Source organism: Akebia trifoliata, chromosome 7, assembly GCF_017979445.1.
Source record: "Akebia trifoliata isolate Shusen 1 chromosome 7, ASM1797944v1, whole genome shotgun sequence".
Classification (NCBI taxonomy): Eukaryota; Viridiplantae; Streptophyta; class Magnoliopsida; order Ranunculales; family Lardizabalaceae; genus Akebia; species Akebia trifoliata.
The window spans coordinates 13,192,858-13,211,954 of NC_141381.1; the positions used below are offsets into that span (position 1 = coordinate 13,192,858).

The 19,097-nt window shown below is 35.3% G+C and overlaps 2 protein-coding genes across 5 annotated transcripts; both read left to right on the forward strand.

Annotated features, from left to right (window-relative positions):
- The first annotated feature begins 5,985 nt into the window (after positions 1-5,985).
- LOC147398243 (uncharacterized) lies at positions 5,986-9,798 on the forward strand. Of its 4 annotated transcripts, none has more exons than XR_015179799.1 (6): positions 5,986-6,261; positions 6,605-6,697; positions 8,002-8,186; positions 8,580-8,658; positions 8,791-8,885; positions 9,545-9,798. XR_015179799.1 is itself a non-coding variant. In XM_086447398.1 (5 exons), exons 3-5 carry the CDS (start codon positions 8,020-8,022, stop codon positions 9,633-9,635), a joined length of 342 nt encoding a protein of 113 aa, XP_086303524.1. In that variant the 5' UTR covers positions 6,114-6,261; positions 6,605-6,697; positions 8,002-8,019; the 3' UTR covers positions 9,636-9,798. The 4 variants fall into 4 exon arrangements, 2 of the variants coding, with proteins under 2 accessions (XP_086303524.1, XP_086303523.1); XR_015179798.1 differs by having other exon boundaries at positions 5,987-6,261; positions 9,556-9,798; XM_086447398.1 differs by lacking the exon at positions 8,580-8,658 and having other exon boundaries at positions 6,114-6,261; positions 9,556-9,798.
- A 285-nt stretch (positions 9,799-10,083) lies between these two features.
- LOC147398244 (LEAF RUST 10 DISEASE-RESISTANCE LOCUS RECEPTOR-LIKE PROTEIN KINASE-like 1.2) lies at positions 10,084-17,160 on the forward strand. The gene is made up of 4 exons (XM_086447396.1): positions 10,084-11,519; positions 14,635-14,673; positions 15,595-15,840; positions 15,942-17,160. Exons 1-4 carry the CDS (start codon positions 10,745-10,747, stop codon positions 16,856-16,858), a joined length of 1,977 nt encoding a protein of 658 aa, XP_086303522.1. The 5' UTR covers positions 10,084-10,744; the 3' UTR covers positions 16,859-17,160.
- Positions 17,161-19,097: the final 1,937 nt, after the last annotated feature.

Genomic DNA, 19,097 nt, shown 5'->3' on the forward strand with positions numbered 1-19,097 from the left:
TTGAGGCCCTCCCCAGACTGCATTCTCATACTAAGTACAGCATATACGTCCCTGTCACTCTTTTAGTTGCCAATGTAATGTGTTACAAAGGCAATACAAAGTTCCTCAAAATAAGCTATAGATCCACATGACAACTTGTGGAACCATGTTAACACGTTCCCCTACATACTTGAAGGGAACAATCTACACAACAGTTATTCGTTTCCTTCCCACAAGACATGCATAAGTCAGAAGTGCAAAAGATATTCCACCGGGTCTTTTGTCCCTAAGTATGGAGTGGAGCGTGGCAGCATGAACTTCTTCGGAATTTCTTTTGCCAAGATCTCCACCGTAAATAGAGACTTCTGAATCCTCCTGACAACTTGTACTGTCACTGTTCTTCTACCAACACTCTTCATCGTCTCCTTTTCTTTCCAGATCATCTCTCTGATCTCTTCTTGAGTCAGACCCATTACGGGTTCTGTTCGAGTAGTTGTAGTAGTAACTTCTGTCTCTCCTTCTTTCGTTGGGATCAACGGTGGAGTATTTCCTTATGTATTCAAAGTGTGATCATCATCAATAGAAGGCTGAGGATCTCTCAGTGGGAGATCTTGTTTCGTTGGCTATTAGTTATCAAGACGTTGACTCAGATTTCGATTCTGTTAAACTAGATTGTCAATTTTTTTTGCATCTCTTCCTGTTACTTACTCATGACCTCTAACATTTTTAAAAGTTGAGCATCTACAGCTGGTGCCACGGGTGGGGGTGCATTGACTTCAGCGGTTCTTGTAGATCTCATCATTGTTTCTACTAAAATCAATATGCTATTAATTTTCCCATATACGATGTCAATTTTGTGCGATTAGAATCCGATGGATGGTGCTGATGGGCTCTGCCTCACTGACCTGAAGTCGCTTATGTCATCTCCCTCTTCTTGCCGGTATCACAATGTGAAAAAAACCCATATTTGATGGCCTTGGGCCATCAAATTTCATAAAATTCGACGGACCAAGATGTCAAATTGGCGTCGAATTTTTCATTGTAAAATTTTTTTTTCGACGGGCCGAATCTGTCAAATTAATGAAGGATGAGAGAAATTCGACAGCTCTAAGCCGTCAAATCTGGGAACATCAAGAATTTCAATGGTCCGAGACTGTCAAAATTCGATTTCTAAAATTTGTGGGCCTTGAGCCGTCAATTTTTTCTGGAGAATTTTCCAGTTTCCACGTAGTGTATGGTACCTGCCAAAATCACTCTGATGCTCAAGTTAAAGAAGTAGAGGAATAATCTAAAGAATTGGTTAGACCTCCAATCCACTAAAATAGCCCTTTTTCTATGCTAACTGTGTCATTTATGGACCTTTGCTATGAATCCGGGTTTCCCCTTCTTGCGGGCGATGATCCCAGGGAATCGCCTGATTCTGTGAATCCACAAACAGAATGAAGATCTTCTGGATTGGTCATACTATACTGAAGAGATCTCCTCCGAGATCTTTGGGATTGACGTATGCATATCAAGATTACAGTTATTTTATGACTAGGTCCACCCTGCTTGGTAGATCAGGTTTTATTCAGTGTTATATTGTCCTTCTAGCCATACTAGGGAGATCTTTACTTTGACCTACCATGTTGCTGAGTAATGCCTATATTTTGTTTTGCACATAGTACCACTTAACCGGCCTAGACACATGTATGGTTTAGATAATTACGCGATTATTTTCCTCTATACTACCCATTATAATACTTTTGGAATTCTAGTGGTTCAAACCTACACTATCATGCCTCTACAAAAATAATAAAAAGTAAATAAAAAGAAAGAAAATTTATGAAAAAGGAATAATTAGTTAAACAACTAAGTTTTGAAGGAGCCATTCCTAGTTTGAAGTCCTAGTATTATTGATGGGAAAGAACATTTATTAAGCATAACATGGTTGAGGCATAAATGTACTAACTTGCTTTATGAAGTCTGAACCCTGGATCCTAATACCAAAAGTGGTGAGTTGAAATCCTCCACACACCTCAAAAACACACCACTTAAAAGAATCTCATCCATTAATGTCTTAAAATATCTTATTTTAGTATTTTCTTGGATTATTGATTTAAGGTGTGGAAAGAATATTCCAAATCCCCACTGTTGGATTGTATATCGACGTATCTCAATGTATTTAAACAAAAAGAGAGGGATAAATTACTTAATAGATCCTATGGTAGAAACACTTTCTAAATGCACCTTGACTTTTGGAGTGGTATCTTAACAACTTATTAGAGTTTGCCCATGCTACGACATGGGCATGAGCATCCTCTTTGTGGGTTAAGGAGGTAAGAGAGGAAAAATAAAAAGTTTGAGTATTATTAAAAAAATAATTGGAATTTAAATAGTAAAAAAAGAAAAATAGTAAAATTAGAAGAGTATTAATGAAAGAGTGGGGGAGAGTAAAGATAATAAAATTTAAAAGGGAGAATGGGGGGAGAGGAAAGACAATAACACAGTAGATGGACGAGGCGTTTACACTACGTGAAAATCACAATTTTTTCTAAAAAAATTTGTTGGGCCTGGCCCGTCGAACTTTAAACCCGAAATTCCGCGGCCCATGGACCACGTTTTCGGTCGAATTTTAAACCCGAACGCTGCCCCTCTTTCCCTCTCTCGCAGTCGATTTGTTTCTCTCCCTCTCTCACAGTCGATCGATCGACCTCACTCTCTGCCTCTCTCTCTGTCTCACTCAATCTCACAGTCGAATCTTACTGTTTCTCTCCCTCTCTCACAGTCGAATCTTACTGTCTCTCTCTCACAGTCGATCGATCGACCTCTCACTCTCTGCCTCTCTCTCTATCTCACTCAATCGATCGATCTCTCCATTGCTTTCTCACCGTCAATCGATCTCTCCCTGTCTCCCTCGATCTCATCTCTATATCGATCTAATCTCTGGTTCGATGTCATCGCTCAATCGCTCTCTATTTAATCGCTCAAAGTGATTTCTCGATCTCTCAAGATTGGAAACGATGGAGTGATCTGTTGTTTTTGAAGGTGACTCTCTCTCTCTCTCTCAGGTTGATGGATCCATAGCGTTGTTCAGATTGATGAGGATGAGATCTAGGGTTTTGGATTCACAAAATATATTAATTTTGATTTTTTGTTTTCCAAATGTGTTAATTTTACACGAAACAAAACCTGAAAACAAATAAAAATTTGATGATTGAATCTTGGATCTAATGTTTCTGACCAACATCTCAGGTTTTTATTTTTAATAATATTAATTCTGATTGATTGTGCAGACTTACAGTGCTACTTGTTCTACCAAATAGTGGATTCTGAACTAATTACAGGTAAAGTCTCCAACCTGAATAAAATCATGTTTATTTTCACAACCTAAAAAAACTGAGTCATTGATGATATAGATTATAGATTTAATTACAAGTAGATATTCTTTTTCTACCTGATATATAGATTCTCATGATTTATATTCTTAGTTGTTTAAGTGTAAGGCTATAAATAGGCTAATGCATCGCAATCGGTCATTTGTTTGTCTATGTTTAGTGCGCTTGAACAATCCAAATGAGATGCATTCTTGGCATTGCAGAGCTGAGGGACATTTTCTATTTGTCAAAATCTCATACTGATATTGATTGATTAATTGACCATTAGTATGTGTTGGATTGATACGATGCAGATATAACTGTAAGCTTTCACTTGGGGTTATATTTCCATGTCCATGATTCCCTTCCATGAATGAAACATTCACACCACTAATTCTCTCAAGACAGTCATGCTATCGCCTTCCCAAAATTTAAGCCCGCATCCTATTGTTCCAAGCACGGTGCAATGACTTATAGGAGCCCCTTTTTAGTATAAAATGAAATAGACGGACAGGAAATCCAACTTCAAAGAAGAATCACCATACTATACATTTGGATATTTTCCAAAAATCTGTGTCACTTGAACCAACTTTGAAGCACACTCTATTCCTGAAATGGCAAATTATGTTCTACCATGCCTTACTCTACATCCAAGCAAAAAATAATACTTCCTTTATAGTATCAAATGCTGTTTAATCAAGTTCATTGAGGTAGATCACCTCGACCCCTCCTCCCCCCCACCTTTTTTTTTTTTTTGGTACAACAGCTTTTTTCTGATAGTTTCATTAATAACATTATCAAATAGTTAGACATAAGGGTATGTTCTTCAATGAGTAAAATGCTATATATGTTGGTTGACAGTGTTTCTTGAGAACAGATAAGTTGTTAAATGCACTTTCTCAAAATGTACTTGGATCTTATTAACTCATGGACAAATGAATTGAAAACTAAATCTCTATCCAAGAACTTTATATCTTTAAAGATTAGTGTAAAGGTCTTGGCTGGTGAAAGGAAAGTCAAACAACATTTGAGAATCAGGTAGAGAGGGAGATAACAAGGCTCCAAATGATGAATGTAAGAAACCCATAACGGCTGCCCATAATACACTATATGCTAGCCAGATACACAAGGTCCCAGATCCAATACGATGCACATACGGCTTCAGCACTTAAATTTGAATACAGGTAATGACGCTTGTTTAAAGTATACAAGCATCATGTCACCATGTGCACTAGTGTTCTATCTAAATAAATTTTTCAAAAATACCACTCACTTGTTACATTGGTGTCACAATCACACGGAAGTGCCCAAAACTCTGAGCAAATCTCAGAGTATGGCGTTACTCCATTAGCACAATATATATTGTGCCATTCAACACAACATTTCCAAGTTCTGAAATGTACTGAGATACGCTGACAGTAGGCAGTAGGCCTTAGTATGCCCCAAGTAAGCATGTTTAGGCATAACCAGTAAGACCATATAAGGAACACAGAAATGTATTATCTAATACATACAAGATTTCTTAATTTCTTCCACCCTGACCACCCATAAAACAGGAGAAAGAGGGAAGGAGAGAGAGAGAGAGAGAGAAGGGGAGGGGGGGGAAGATCCATATCTCTCACCATCTAAGCATTATGGTGATTATTGTATTTTCATAAATTTGGAGAAAGCTAATCATACAACAGTGATGATAATCTAACAGTTCATGTCCCACACTTCCAAATAAGCACGTACATATTGACAAATTACTTGAAACACCAGAAAATACTGCAATTGCTAGTTTACTATGGGAGACATAAAATCGTGAAGAAGTTCATCTATGATTTGATTAGGAAGTATCATGAAAAGAATGTCTATGTTATCCAAATGAGTACAGTAGCACCCCCCCCCCCCCCCCGAAAAAAAAAAAAAAAAAAAAAAAAAAAAAAAAAAAAAACCACCCCCCTTATATTAATAATTCCGATGGAAACAAATTTTATGAAGCATAAGTAACCAGTATAACCATTCATCAAGATTATTTTTTTTTCATAACTTCCTTGTGTGGACATCACATTTTTCTGAACAAACTTCTTGTATCAATATATATAGGCTCCATCATTAGATGGCCTCGTATGATGACAGACATCATATCATGATTCCTTTGTGTCTTTTGGACTTCTATTGTCTTTGGATATGTCTTTGGATTTTTCTTGGATATGTCTTTGGAATTGTACTACATAGGCTCTTATTGATTCATTTGACATAGGCTCCATCATTAGCTGATCTTGTATGATGAGATATATCATAGCATGATCTACTCCTGTCTTTTGGACTTGTATTACATTTCTATTGTCTTTGGATATGTACTACATATGCATTTCTATATGACTTTGATTGATTCATTACATATTACAATGGTAGACTTGATATTAGTTTTTAACGACTCATTTATTGTCTTCTAAGACTTTCACATTATTTTATATTATTTAATTAGTAACTAATAGTTTTTTTTCTTTTTAGGTAAACTTTTTTAACTCCGCCAATGAAAAAATTAAACATTTTACATTGCCGGTCCCAAGCCCGGATAAAGGAGGAGGGAAAAGGATGATCCAACACATATTTGGTGCCTTCTGATAAGACCCGGAAAAGGTTGTTCCCCCAACCTTGAGAATTATTACCTTCTCTACTTGTATGATGAATGTTGAAACATAACAGGGGTTTGAGTTCACTAATCAATGAGACTTAATTAAGTGATCACTTTGATTGAATACTAATAGTAAATTTTATAGTTCTCTTTGTTTTTTAATTGTTTGAATAAACCCATTGTGTTCATGAACTAATTCTTGTTGGGATCGCTGCAACGTTTCCTACAACCAAGTGAATTTCACATTTTTGGTTATGCAAGAACCAAGATTTCAGATGATGAGTTAAGGGATCATATACGTGGGTGAGATATCTTACTCAAGGTTTTATCTTCATGTGGTTCACCTAAAGTTATTTTCTTATATCATAATTTAGGAATAAAAAAATGTGTATACCATGACTCATCTTATTCTAGTTTATGATATATTAGTTATCCTTACAGTATTCGTGCTTGTTCATTTGCTAGGCAGAAACTTGATTCATGGTATTAATAATTCCTTTTGGATAGAGTGGAATAGAGGAGCAAGATTTGTTTAGCCAACCCAAAGTCCTTGGGATTAGGCTTCGTTATTGCCTTTTGGATTGTCATGAATTTCATATATTGTGTAAGGATTTCTGAAATAGCCATGATGTTTATTTCCTCACAGAAATGGATTCTAGAAGCTGGAGAAGGTTAAGGATTCAAATCGGCAAAGTTGACAATTGGAAGAACTTACGGAAAAGATGCGTGAGTGTAAGAGGTAAATGATCCATCTATGTCTCTCTCTTTATTCGCTAGTTAGTTGTTACTAACTCTCTTCTTTGACGTTTCTATGCCTAATAGAAACATGCATCTAGGGTGCTTAAAATATGTGATTAGGGAACATTGTGTTGATAAACAAACATGTGCGTATCACATGGATTGTGATTTGTTGGTATGGAAAGAAGTGAAAATTTTGGATGAATATGAGTATTTATTTGGTTTGGCACAAATGGGGACACAGAGGTGACACATATGACATGGTTGAGTGCATGTAACTGTAAATGTTTTTTACTTGCATCTTGAGGAAAAGTATCTACGGTTATGTGCACGCTACGATGTCATTGTGTCACCTCTGTGTCTCTCTTCGTGTCATCCCAGCACGACTCACAGGGAAATGCTGAAGTAAAATTGAAATTGACATCATTTGGGACATTGTTGACGTGGATGTGTCTATAGAAAGATGCTTGTCATTTAGATATGAGTGAGAAGCATCTATGGTTCTGTGCACACCATTGTCCCAAACGATGTCAATTTCACTGTAACTCCAGCACGACTCTTTTAAATACTATGAGGGACCTAATATATTGGATCAAACTGGGTCCAAGTTGGTGTGGTTTGAGATCCTGACCCAATTCATTTGACAGCCCATCGAGTTGTGGGATTGGGCCTAACAAGATGAGTTTCCAATGTTAGTCTGTGTGGCTGAAAAACGTTCTTATTAGTATACAAGAGGAGACAAGAACCGTCCAAAAGCGGGTCATTTTTTTCTTTTCTTCACTTTGGTGACATCGCTAACTCCATTTTGTATCCTGTACTCCAAGGGGTTAGGTAGCTAATCAACCAAAGACCTCCCTTGGATGCCACGTTGAATGATAATATTTGCTCAACACATTTGAGTTGAATGATATCTTATCCGAAATGAGTAGTTATTTAAGGCATATTTTTAAGGAAAATTTTTATAAGTCCCTATACCCCACATGGTTTAACAATAACAATTAAGAGAGTGGAAGCCTTCTCATGGGAAAATTGGCAAAATTTAGATAATATTTTGCCCTTTAGTATTTCCTTTATAATACACACACATACACATTCGAAGGTGCCATCTTCTGTGCATAGCATCCCTACCACTATCACAAAATCTCCCAATAAAGAGTTGCCCGATTAATTTGCTGAATTAGTTGATAATTCACGGAATTAATCAGTGATTCTCTAAACTAATTGGCTAATACATGATTGATATATATATATATATATATATATATATATCCCAATAAAGAGTTGCCCGTGTGTTTGTATTTATAGGTTTTGGGGGCAGCAGCTATGGCCATTAACACCGGAAAGCACCCAGGGCAGCTTGAAGACGATGTTGCATCACCTGGTGGGACTACCATTGCTGGGATTCACGAATTGGAAAAAGGTGGATTCCGTGGCATTCTAATGAACACCGTTGTTGCTGCGGCTAATCACAGTCGAGAGTTTTCAAAGAGGTAGTCTTACTGCTGACATGTACAACTGAACACAAAAAAAAAAAAAACCGTAACGTATGAGATACCATCTGAACTGGTGTATTCCAGTAGCAATTCTTTTTCTTGACAGATGCAGATTTGGTTGGGTATCCCATTGCACTATTACAATGGGATAAGCTCATAAATTATTATATGCACCCCAAGAGATTATTGAGTATTAGAGAGACTTTTATTATAGGTTTTTTAGAGCTGCTTTTGATAATTTTATTTTTACTGATTGTATTGGTCACAGGTACAAATGATTGTTTCATACATTTTTCAAAATTATGGTACTATTCTTTTATTAAGTAGTATTGTTAGAAAATACATAGAGACTGGAAAATGGCTGTAACGACTAACAGGGTATGATGGCAGGTGGCAAGGGCCACCTTTCTTTGTTGCGGAAAGAAACTTGTGATGGCTTGAACCAGTCTAATCATCAACTTACAAATGGGTACTTTATCATATATGGTTTTCTCTGATAAGTTTCCTATTGGATCAGTCATGGAGGATCATTGACTTCTCATAACTTCTCTTTAAGTCTTTCACTAGATTTTAGTTCATATTTTTGTGGATTGCAAAACAGATATTCAAGCAGTCTTGAAAACAAGCGAGGTGATCTCCTTGATGGGCCTAGTGGTGGAGAGGGGTTTGCTGAAGACAATGTTTTACTGGCTTCATGTAAGCATATGATCTTCTGATTAGGTGCTTTTTCAAATTTTTTTTTTTTTTTTGATTCTTTGACTACCATGGTGAGTGAAATTGCTAATATATGTGTCATCAAATACTTTTCTACCCATCTTAGTCTAGAAGTAGATGAACTTAAAATTTGTGAGGAGATAGGATGTTTGATAGAATAATATAAGGGAAGGAGAAGTAGAAGAGAAAAGATAGTCCAGGAGAATCTAGACCTTTGATCCCTTCACTCTTAGTTCATTCCAGCCAACTTAATAATTAAATTACATATTTACCCACTAAGTCATGTCTGGACCCACTTCCCTTGCTAGAATTGCCCTGAAATTTAGTTTATTACTGTCAAGTTGTGCTTATTTGTCAAATGAGTTGTAGCTTGGACATAATAAAAACTCTTCTTTTGTAGCTTATACCAGTATCACTCACAATAACCAAGTTTGGATATTGCAATTGTTCAACAGTGTTCATTTCAATTCGAACCCCTGTTGATCTCCTCTGTGGGCCTGTGTTGCAGGTTGTTGGAAATGAGCGTAATTCAGGTTTGTTATCACAATGTGACTATATGTTTAACTTCTGAGGTTCATTTTGTTATTGTGACTTCCATATATGGGTTAGTTGATATCATGAGTGATCACTTATGTTTTCAGTTTCTTCGGAGGTCTTCAGTTGGGGAAATGGTGCAAACTATCAACTCGGTACAGGGAATGCGCACATACAGAAGTTACCATGCAAAGTTGATGCGCTTCAAGGTTCTTATATTAGGGTGGTTCCTGTTGCAAAGTTATTTGTTAGTTTAATTATTGTCAGTTATTTGTAGCTTCGACAGAATTTTCAATCTTAACAAAGAGGTTTACATGTATATTAATTTTGGGTTATTTAATTTAATTTGGAGCTTGTTTTATGATTTTTCTTTTGTTTTTTCTTTTTCTGATATTTTTTTTATATTATTTCGTTCATTGTGATTGGTGAATTAGAGGACCGTGCTATTGTTTGTTAAACTTCTAAATTTGACGGTCATACTCTATGGATTTTTTTTTTGTTTTTTTGAAGTCCATTCTCCAAAAATTTGATAGTCCAGGGCCGTCAAAAAAAAAATTCTACAAGAGAATATTTGACGGGAGGGTCCGTCAAATTTCTCAAAATTTGACGGGCTAAGACCGTCAAAAATGAGCCTTTTTCACATAGTGTTATCCCCCATAATTATAGTAACAGTGGGACCCAACATTATGTTTTATTATATTAGATATAGTCAAATCTTTTCCTTTTTAATGCCCCCTCGCCTTGATAAAAAGTCATACTCAAGTTGTTGTCATCACTAGTCAATGATTTATGTTCAAACATTTAGATCAACAATAATTATTGATCTGGATGGTTGTAAAAATCCATCTTGAGGATTGGATCACAGGTCAATCTCAGTGATTTGAATTATTGGCCTAGGAGCATTAACAAAAATATAAATAATAAAAACTTACTAATTAGGTCATCAAGGTATAATCAAAATTTGGGGGTAATTAAAAAAAGAAATCTCTTCATTAGGGTTCATTACGTAATTTTTCAAAGAAAAATAAATACCTATATTAAATTATGCAGATTAGTTGGTGAAGATGTCGATTTTGCTAGGCCAATAATACATTTCGGTGGTGGCTATAAATTCGAAAGGCATTAGTCATTAGTCATTAGTGAGGCTCTGACTTCAAAGTTCAAACTTTCAAACACGCAAAAAGGTCAAAGTCAACAGAACCCATTTTCATTACCCCCCACTCATTTTCTTTATCTTTTTGTTTTTCCTTTTCTATCTACCATCATCATCTTCTTCTTCTTTCTTGTTCAATCTGATTCCATCCCAAATGAATCAAAATAACTTATTCACATTCAAAGTGTTCTTCCCTTTTTGGGTAAATTTAAATATCATCACCTTCTTCTTAATAGTAGAAATCGTTCTATCTGTTGACCAACAATTCGAAGCATGTAACCCTTGGAACTGTGGCAATAACATAAACATAAGCTACCCTTTTTGGGTCCAAGGTAAGCAAAATCGCTCTTGTGGTATGCAAGGTTTTGAGCTTACATGCAAGAATGACAAGCCAATTCTCAATATGTCGGGTGATGATTATGTTGTACGCGATATCTTCTATAAAAATCAATCAATTTGGGTCACTAATGCTAAGATTTTGGCTAATACCTGCCCTTCTTCCATTCAAAATCTTAGCCTTCCTCAGACTCTATTCAGTTTTGGGCCTAGCCACGCCAAACTCTTTCTTTTTTTCAATTGCACCACTCCGTTACCTAATAAGGAGTACCAATTCAATCCCACTGGTTGTTCTACTTATAATTCGACTCGACGTTCTTTAGCCTTGTTCAGCCATGATCACAACTTCAATTATTTGATGAACCATTCGGGAAATTGTGAAAATAATGTGGTTGCGGCGGTTGATAAGGATGATGATAAATTGCTATATAGGGGCGATATTAACATATTGTTGGGCAATGGATTTCATTTGGTATGGAAGGCAATAAATTGTAGTGTTTGCCAAGGAAGTGGTGGGCGCTGTGGGTTTGATTACAGCAAAAACAATTTCATGTGTTACTGCACCGATCGCCCGCATCGAGTGCGTTGCAATGGTAATACTCACTCTATGATTTCGCTTTTCATTTCTTATTTGTTTATATTTATTATTAATTATTATTGTTGTTGTTGTTCCTTCTCTGTTTTTATTACTTTTCCTTTCTTGTTTTATAGTTTTTTTTTGTCCAAAATTGTCATTAAAAATGACATCCAAGAATTAGAATACTTGGAAGTAAGCTTTGTTAAGATTCTAAGTAATTGGTATTTTTGAGGAAAACTATTAGAAGAAGATTCTTATGTAATTTAGAATGTAATTGAAGGAGATTGGATGTTTTGGTTGGATTTGGTGATACAAAGTTTGGATTTGATGAATATTTGATAGTAACAACTGATATGGGTGTTAGAAATTAGAATCATCGATTCTGACGAGGTTAATTACCCATTATTGCCACTTTGGAGACCTTGTTTTTATTGTGGAGAATGTTAGTACCAAGAGGACAGATATGAGTAATAATTGTGGATTATTTTCCAAGCATGACAAATCCCTCTTCAAGAAGGATGTTTACTTTATGTGGAATCTCAACATTACTTATATTTTGATACCAAGAGAGTTAGTGGTCAGCCTCACTCTGCACGACACAGTCAAAAGTTAACATACTCAAATACATAAAATGAAGATCAACATAGATAGATACATTTACGAGAAATCTTTTAAAACTGTGCTAGTCTGGTAATGTTTTATCTGTTTTGGTAATTTCCCCTTGTTTCCATTCATTCTATGTTCAAAACAAAAGCTGAGTTTAGGGGAAATTTGTAAGGGAAAGATAGAATTGCCAAATACTAAATTAGCTTTTATTCTTGAAAAAACTCTTTAATTATTTTTCTTATAAGACAATAAATTATGGATTCCCGTGATTTTGGAATCCAAGATCTGACATGGGGTTTGAAGATTGAGTGTTGAAAATTTGACTTAGACACGCGACAACTCAATCAACTTACCTGACATGACAGACTTGGGAATCGCATATATGTGCTCTCCTCAGGATACAAAACTATGGTTTCCCATAAAAAGGTACAGTTTTGTATCTTGAGGAGAGTAGATGTATAGTTTCCAAGCCTGTCACGTTAGGTAAGTCGATTAAGTATGCCATATGCCTCAGTCAGATTATCACGACTCTTGAAGATTAATGTAGGTGATTTTTGTAATTTCCTCGAGATCTTGCTTTCCATGATTGGATGACTTGCAACTCCTTGGGATTGTCCGATTCCCTGTTCCACAGAGCCTCTGATGCCTAAGTTACTTCTAATGAAATTACGATAGAGTTTTAGTGTGAAAAATTTGTGTACCTTAGATGTAGGGATTCCCTTTATTTATAGAGTATAAATTTCTATTTTACACATTTTCAACCTTATCTCTTTCTATTTTGGGATAAGAATTGTGTGGGATCCTCTTTCTAAGAATCCCTTCTAATTCATTCACCCAAATCCTGAAATCCCAGTGATTAAGACTATTTTATTTTACAGAATTCCATTCTCCTAAACTTTATTTGAGCCTCGCATTCTTGGTGAACTATCGAGTGACTACTCGCTTACGGTTGGAAGAAAGTTCACAGTGAATTATCTGGATTCTTAGTGACACATGGCAATACTTCATTGGTCGAAGAATTTATCTCTTCACATTGCCCCCTCACGAAAGGTCGGGAGTATCTTGATTTTATGAGAAGTTATGTTATTTTACCTCCAAGCTAACAATTCTAGACCTTAAGTCTTTGAAACAACACCAGTTAAGTTGGTTGCACATTTTCTAAGTGTGCATTTAATAATCGTTTCACTTGTCTTGAGCTGTCACATAATTATGAGAGCGCATTTAATGCCCTCGAATGGTTGATTTTCTCCGCATGGCACTTTTTTATTGGATAGGCATGGGGCACGTGGTGTTCGGTCACCTTATTTTTTAGGGTGATTCTGACCATTGGATAGATTGTGTATCTTGAGGAATCCTTCCTTATAAAAAAACTTTTTTTTTTTTTACTTTATTTCTCCTATTCCCATTTCTCTTGCCATTTTCTTTTCTCAAAGTCACTTTAGCTGCTTCGGTCATCTTCTCCATTGAGTTTTCCAGTCAAGGCTCCGTTCTCTCCTTTTTTTTCGTTATTCTTCTTCTCAGGGACTCCCTATCATGGCCATTACCTCTTCAGAGTACTTCTTCCTCGAGGAAAGTTGAGCTACTTAAACTATTCGGAAATGAAATGAAATGATGTGTTGAATTTCCTGTGGGAATAGGAGATGTGAGTCTTGAAACAAGACAGTTTAGAAACTATACACAGTTTCTGAGGAATGGGTTTGTTTTGGAATGGAGTGGAAGTAATTGTACTGAGTGCCAAGAAAGTGGAGGGCGTTGTGGATTAGATAAGAATGAAATGAGTTTGTTTTTTGCTCTGATCGTCCCCATTCCAACAGCTGCAATGATGGTAAGTTGTTTTTTTTTCTTCTTCATAGAATTACAGAAATGGGTATGAATTTTTCCAAATTTACCTAATGAGGTATGAAAAAGTATAAAAATTTGTATTGGATCCTGAGTCCTGTGCGAATGACATTTTTAGAGACCTACTATTGGCACCACAACTTTTACTTATTACACATTCCCAATTTCTTAATTTATTTATCACACCCTAATTAAAGATTAAAGATTAAAGACTAAAACCTTGCTGATTCACCATTACAAAACTTTCATGTTATTAACTTAACATTACAAAGTATTACACACATTCAAACAACCTCCAGTTGTTTAAATTTAAAACTAGGCTCATATAAAAATCCCAAATCTAGCAAATAGGAATCTGAGAGAGAGAGAGAGAGTTTTTCTATTGACACCTCAAATTTTACTTGTTCTCATCCATTTATTTTATTTTAATTGTGGTGTCAATAGTAACTCTCTTTTTTATGAAAAAAATTCAAAATTTTTTTTTTTTTTAAATTTGTTTGAAAGTGAGGACAGACGAATTATTTAAATTCACTACTTGAAATATATAATAGATCCCTTTTATGGTTGATTCTTTTTTTGCGACCATGTTGTGATTGCTTGCAATGAAGTGTTAAAGCTTTAGTTTGCAGGGTCTCGTGATTAATGTTTCAACTAACAATCTCCTTTTTGTCTTGATCTTGTTGCAGGTCATAAGAAGCCCAATGTAGGAAAGAAGCTAGGAATAGGTAAACATAACTGTCATCTTAAATTTTTCCCATATTTTTCTCTTTGGGTTTTGTATGATTGAGTAGGAGCATACCTTTTTTTTTCCCCCCTCATGACAAAGAACAGGGGTTTTATTGTTAATTACATGTTTGAATTTTCATAAATATTATATTAAGAAAAGAAAAAAAAATTGATTTTCTTTATAAAAATTTTGATGGTAAAAAGCAAGGAAAATTTACCAAAAACATGAACTGAAAATTGATTAATTCCCAAACTGTTGTTCTATTGAAAGTAATTTCGAAAATGGTAATGTATTATTTTCAGAAATAAGTTTTTTTAACCTAATCGATAAAAAGTAAAATGAACAGTGTTTCAATAATTTTTCATAGAAAATACTGTTTTCTCTCCCTTCTTCCTATACTAATTTAATGTAAAAGTATAGTTTCAACAGGGTCGTGTCGACAATATTCTAATTTAATGACAACAAGACCTTGTCAATATTGTATAAAATCAAATTCTGATACATTGTCAATAGGGTCTTGTCAACAATTTTAAAAATAATATTTTGACTTAAAAAATGGTTATTTTCAGCATGAAAAATTATCAAAACACTTTTCAAATTTTTTTTTTTTTTACCGATTTGATAAAAAAATCTTAATTCTGAAAAATATAATTTATCATTTTCAGAAATAATTTCAATAGTGCACTGTTTAATTAGTCAATTTTTGTGCTTAAAAACAATATATCAGAGATTACTAACCTTTAATGCTCGCATTAGAAATTAATATTTCCTTCAAATCATGGGCATATAGATCAATAGGGGTGTGGAACTTGGTCTGGTTTAGTATAGAAAAATTTGTTCTATAAAATGTAAGTGACTAGTTTTTAAGGGCACTAAAGAAAGAAAATCAAGTTTATGAGCATTTCCCCTCCTTTCTCAGGTTTTGGTGCAGGTGCTAGTGGCATCCTTCTTTCTTGCTTCCTCTTCTTCTTCATATACCGATTCCCCAGCAAATACTGTTCCTCTCGAAACATCTCTTTCAGTTCCAACTCGAAGACGGACCTTGAATATGGCAGTACATATTTTGGAGTCCACATCTTCACTTACACTGAGCTTAAAGAAGCTACTAATAATTTCGATATCTCTAGAGAACTGGGAGATGGAGGCTTTGGCACAGTATACCACGGTAAGACCAATCAAAATTCATTCTCTTACACTACTGTATTAATTAATGTATGTAATTCATTTGATGAAATTCTCTTTTACTTTTTTTTTTTTTCCAATTAGGCAAGCTCCGGGACGGGCGTGTTGTTGCAGTAAAGCGTCTATATGAGAATAACTACAAGCGCGTTGAGCAATTTATGAATGAAGTTGAGATCCTCACCCGCTTACGCCACCAAAACCTCGTCACCCTTTATGGGTGCACATCACGCAACAGCCGAGAACTTCTACTCGTTTATGAATTCATTCCTAATGGCACTGTTGGGGATCATCTCCATGGTGATCGCTCCACGTCTGGCATGCTCACTTGGCCAATCCGAATGAACATAGCAATAGAGATTGCTAGTGCACTTGCATACCTTCATGCTTGTGATATCATACATCGTGATGTCAAAACCAATAACATTCTCCTTGACAACAATTTTGGTGTGAAGGTTGCAGATTTCGGATTATCTCGTCCCTTTCCAACAAATGTAACCCATGTTTCCACTGCTCCACAAGGGACTCCCGGCTATGTTGATCCTAAGTACTACCAATGTTACCAACTTACAGACAAGAGCGATGTTTATAGCTTTGGTGTCGTTCTGTTTGAACTTATATCATCGAAAACTGCTGTAGATATCAGTAGGAGTCATAATGAGATCAATCTGTCGAACATGGCAGTAAACATGATCCAAAATGGTGCTTTGCATGAGTTGGTTGATCCTGGTCTTGGGTTTGAATCGGATTGGAAAGTAAGAAGGATTATTACATTGGTGGCAGACTTGGCTTATAGATGCTTGCAACAAGAAAAGGAAATAAGACCTTCAATGGAGGAGGTCTTGGAGAGTTTGAGAAGGATTGAAAGGGGGGAATGGAAGGAGGGGATGGCAGAGGAGGTGGATATTCCATCAGATGAGATCGGATTGTTGCCAGTTTCACTAGATTCCCCCATGACGGATAAATCGATTAATGTTTCTACTACACCCAACACCAGTGGTTGAGCTTTGCCAATGATTTGCTTACCATTCTGTTCATCAAGGTTTTAAAGGAGCTATTATTAAGAATTTATCTTTATTAATTAATTAATAACTGGATTAGAATTTCTAGGCACAAATCAAGTTTTTTTTTTTTTTCGCTAAGCAAGCAAGTTGATTGTATTAAAGAATGCTACACCGCTCGATGGAGATTAAATTCCACACATCCCCTGTGATTGATGTAAATTCAGATGATCTTCAGCTTTGATCAATTTATCTATTCCCTATATTTTTCTTTGCATCAATTTAACTTTTTTGTAGCCATTTTGTCGCATCATTTACCAAACTACACCCGTGTAATGCTTGCCAAATAAACTCTGATGCTTCGTAAATGAAAATTTAGGCAATAAATATGAACTCAAATAATAGTAAATAGAATCTCAAGTGGATTCAATGAGGATTTAGAGAGTTTTTAAAGGCGTTTTGCGTATGCTCAATTTCTCAATAACTAGCCCTTTTAATTTCTGCTTAACTTATATTAATACTTATGAAAGAATGCACAACTGTCATTGTATAATAATGTAGCCCATGAGTAAGGCATCTGGTATCTATGACATGTCATATTTCATAAGCTTTGCTCAAAATATATATTTCTTTAGCTTCTTTTGTAAGCTTATTGAAATATCATGAAGCATTAATTGGAGATTAGATGGATGCTTTGATCAATGTATCAAGGCACAAGGTGGTCTCAAAGTCTTGTTCAATTTGGCCTAGATATACAATCCGAGCTCTTTTGATATTTGTCAATTTTGAGCTAAACCATAATCTGAGCTCTTTTGATAGGTGTTCTATTTGTTAATTCCGAACTAATCCATAATTCAAGCTCTTTTTGATAGTTGTTTAATTTGTCAATTCCGAGTTAATCCATAATCTGAGCTCTTTTGATAGACATCTTGCTTATTAATATACTGAGTCGAACTTTAGAAATTGATAAAAGAATCACATATTTGGTTTGATTCATTGTGTACATGGTAAAAAATGACGATCATCTTTCTGGGTTTTAATAAACAATTTGACTGCATCAAATATGGCGAGAGGGTTTCTCATGTATACCTATCACTATTTAAAAACACCAATCCATTTTTAAACTAATTAATTACCTTTGAAGTGCTAGATAATTAAGTTATGTTGTATTATATTATTGTGCTTCAAGAAGCACTAAACCATCATCTTAGTTTATCTTAGTTTATTTAATTATGCTACAATGTATTAAGGTGCATGGAGATGCACTGAATGTAGGGGTGTTCCATTCTTCGATCACCCGTACTTTTTGTTGATCCATTTGGATGTGACCTCTCCCAATCCAGTGCTCGGGGAATAGTATCTCTACTTCCTTTTCTTTTGGGCAAAAATAAATTTATCTCTTTTGACATATAGATGGTTTTGCCGAAATACATCAAAAACTATTTGTAAATGATCGCTTCTAGAGATTGACTATAATGTGCTTAGTTTCAACAACTAAGTTGTAAACTTATCACACACTACTAGGCTGCATAGGACCGCTCAATTATATCGACCCTTTCTCCCCCCTTCTTCCTTCTTATTAGAGGCTAAGTGACTCCTTATGCAAACAAACCGAAAAGAGGAGAAAGGAACACTCAAAATAGAAAAACTCAATCAAACAAGAAAAGTGACTCATAAATAGAGATGCACTGAATCAGTTTGATATCGTAGTTAGGGTGATTACTTAACTGCATGTATAGAGTTACTATTTAATAAGGTTTTAAACATAAGGTCAGATTAATCTGGATATTCACTCCATCTCAAATACTTTCATTGTCTTTTATTTTGAAAGTCTTTTATGATATTTGAGCCATGACCAGTTTTGATATTGCGATCAGGCCAACCATGGCCTAGTAGTCTACTTTTTTTTCTCTTTAATTCTTAACTTCTTATCTCCATCTCAAACTTTACACCCCTGCTAGTCATTATAATTTCTTGATGGCTGTTTTATCAAATAGTTCACATGCTCTGCGGCCTCAACGTGCACCTCTTGGTTTATTTCTAACTTTCCTTCAAAAATTTCCCATTAATCAACCCTTAAGGATTTTCTTTCCATTAAAAAATCAATTTAATTTTCCAATTTATTCTGATATGCTATCATGCACCCTTATTAAACCTAGTCTCCTTTAGATCTCTCGATCATTCATGCCATTGTTATATCCTTCGTCCATCGCTTCTATCTGCTACATCCATTATCGCAGTA

Bases quoted from the DNA above. Each gene is read 5' to 3' on its own strand.
- LOC147398243 (XM_086447397.1), top strand. From the start codon at position 8,020: ATGGCCATTAACACCGGAAAGCACCCAGGGCAGCTTGAAGACGATGTT. The intron at 8,187-8,790 runs GTAGTCTTACTG...ATTGCAAAACAG, and splicing joins AGTCGAGAGTTTTCAAAGAG to ATATTCAAGCAGTCTTGAAA. The intron at 8,886-9,544 runs GTAAGCATATGA...TTATGTTTTCAG, and splicing joins CAATGTTTTACTGGCTTCAT to TTTCTTCGGAGGTCTTCAGT.
- LOC147398244 (XM_086447396.1), top strand. From the start codon at position 10,745: ATGAATCAAAATAACTTATTCACATTCAAAGTGTTCTTCCCTTTTTGG. The intron at 11,520-14,634 runs GTAATACTCACT...ATCTTGTTGCAG, and splicing joins GCATCGAGTGCGTTGCAATG to GTCATAAGAAGCCCAATGTA. The intron at 14,674-15,594 runs GTAAACATAACT...CTCCTTTCTCAG, and splicing joins AGGAAAGAAGCTAGGAATAG to GTTTTGGTGCAGGTGCTAGT.